The 1093-nt window shown below is 56.5% G+C and overlaps 1 protein-coding gene across 2 annotated transcripts in view; it reads right to left on the bottom strand.

The window, feature by feature from the left end:
* The window catches only part of ESRP1 (epithelial splicing regulatory protein 1), a 66194-nt gene extending 65358 nt beyond the window's left edge, over positions 1-836 (bottom strand). For both annotated transcript variants that reach the window (XM_085846482.1, XM_085846481.1), the window contains exons 1-2: positions 495-836; positions 196-324 (exon numbers count right to left, since the gene is read on the bottom strand). In XM_085846482.1, the coding sequence (XP_085702608.1) occupies positions 196-324; positions 495-626 (261 nt within the window). In that variant the 5' untranslated portion in view covers positions 627-836. The remainder of the gene's footprint in view (positions 1-195; positions 325-494) is intronic.
* Between the last annotated feature and the right edge of the window lie 257 nt (positions 837-1093).

The raw sequence follows: 1093 nt of genomic DNA on the forward strand, positions 1-1093 counted from the left end.
AATAAATAACATACATCGGAGATGATGCAGGTAAAGGGACGAAACTTCGCACAAAGCAATCCGTTTGGCCCGAACTCTCTCTAGATCCGACCCAAATCGTCGTTATAAAGCCAGGAATGTGAATAATAATGATACCAATAATGATAATGATACTAATAATGATGTACTTGGTGTGGGACATGCCGAAGCCCCCACCTGCTGCAAAACCTCCTCCAGGGAAAGTGCTTCTGCCAAGTCGGCATCGCTCAGCCCGATCTCTTCGGAGCACACGTCGTTCACCTGCCACGACTCGGGTTTGACCAGCGCCTTGTGGACCGCTCCCTCCTGCAGGTGAACCCATGATTATAGTGTGAGGCCGAGAGAGAGGGGGGACGACGACATCAACAAACCTGGAGAGGAGTCGGCACTGGACACGGCACTGGACACGGCACTGGACACGGCACTGGACACGGCGGCCAAGAACGCCGAACGTAGCGAACGCTGGATCCGTTTACCTTTCGGTTGAGGACGTCGACCACCTGCCAGGCGAACAGCACACCTTCACTCTCGTCGGAGCCCAGTTTGGGTCCGTTGTCGCCCGCAGTGACACTGAAAAACGCCACCAGACACTCCGGCCCGGTCGACATGATTCGGCACCTGAAGCCAGGAACGACGCGCACGACCGAAGGTAAAAAGTCGCTAATCGAACTCTGGGTAACAGAGTCGAGAAAATTAATCTTCTCCGATTGCAGCAACAACAACAACCGATTTCCCACAGCAACAACAACCGATTTCCCGCAGCAACGAGTCAGTGCGAACCGCAGCCCGCCACCTTTTCCCTGCCCTGCCCTGCCCTTCACCAAAAGCGACTCAACTCTACCTGTACCTGTACGTCCACTCCCACCGTCGTCCTCCACGCCCGATCTCAACACCGCCCCCACCGGCCTGCGCGCCATCTCCCGACCCCATCCACACCTCATTCGTTTTGTGTTTTTTTTTTCTTCCTCCACGCAGGCGAATCGCTGAGCACGTTGGAAGCGCGGCTCACCTGGCGGTGACGTCATCGCGCCCCGCCCACCGCGCCGCCATTTCTGTTTCCGCGGACGCGGACGTG

The sequence above is a fragment of the Eptatretus burgeri genome, chromosome 11, assembly GCF_056783735.1.
Source record: "Eptatretus burgeri isolate ZD-2024b chromosome 11, Ebu_testis_v1, whole genome shotgun sequence".
Taxonomy (NCBI): Eukaryota; Metazoa; Chordata; class Myxini; order Myxiniformes; family Myxinidae; genus Eptatretus; species Eptatretus burgeri.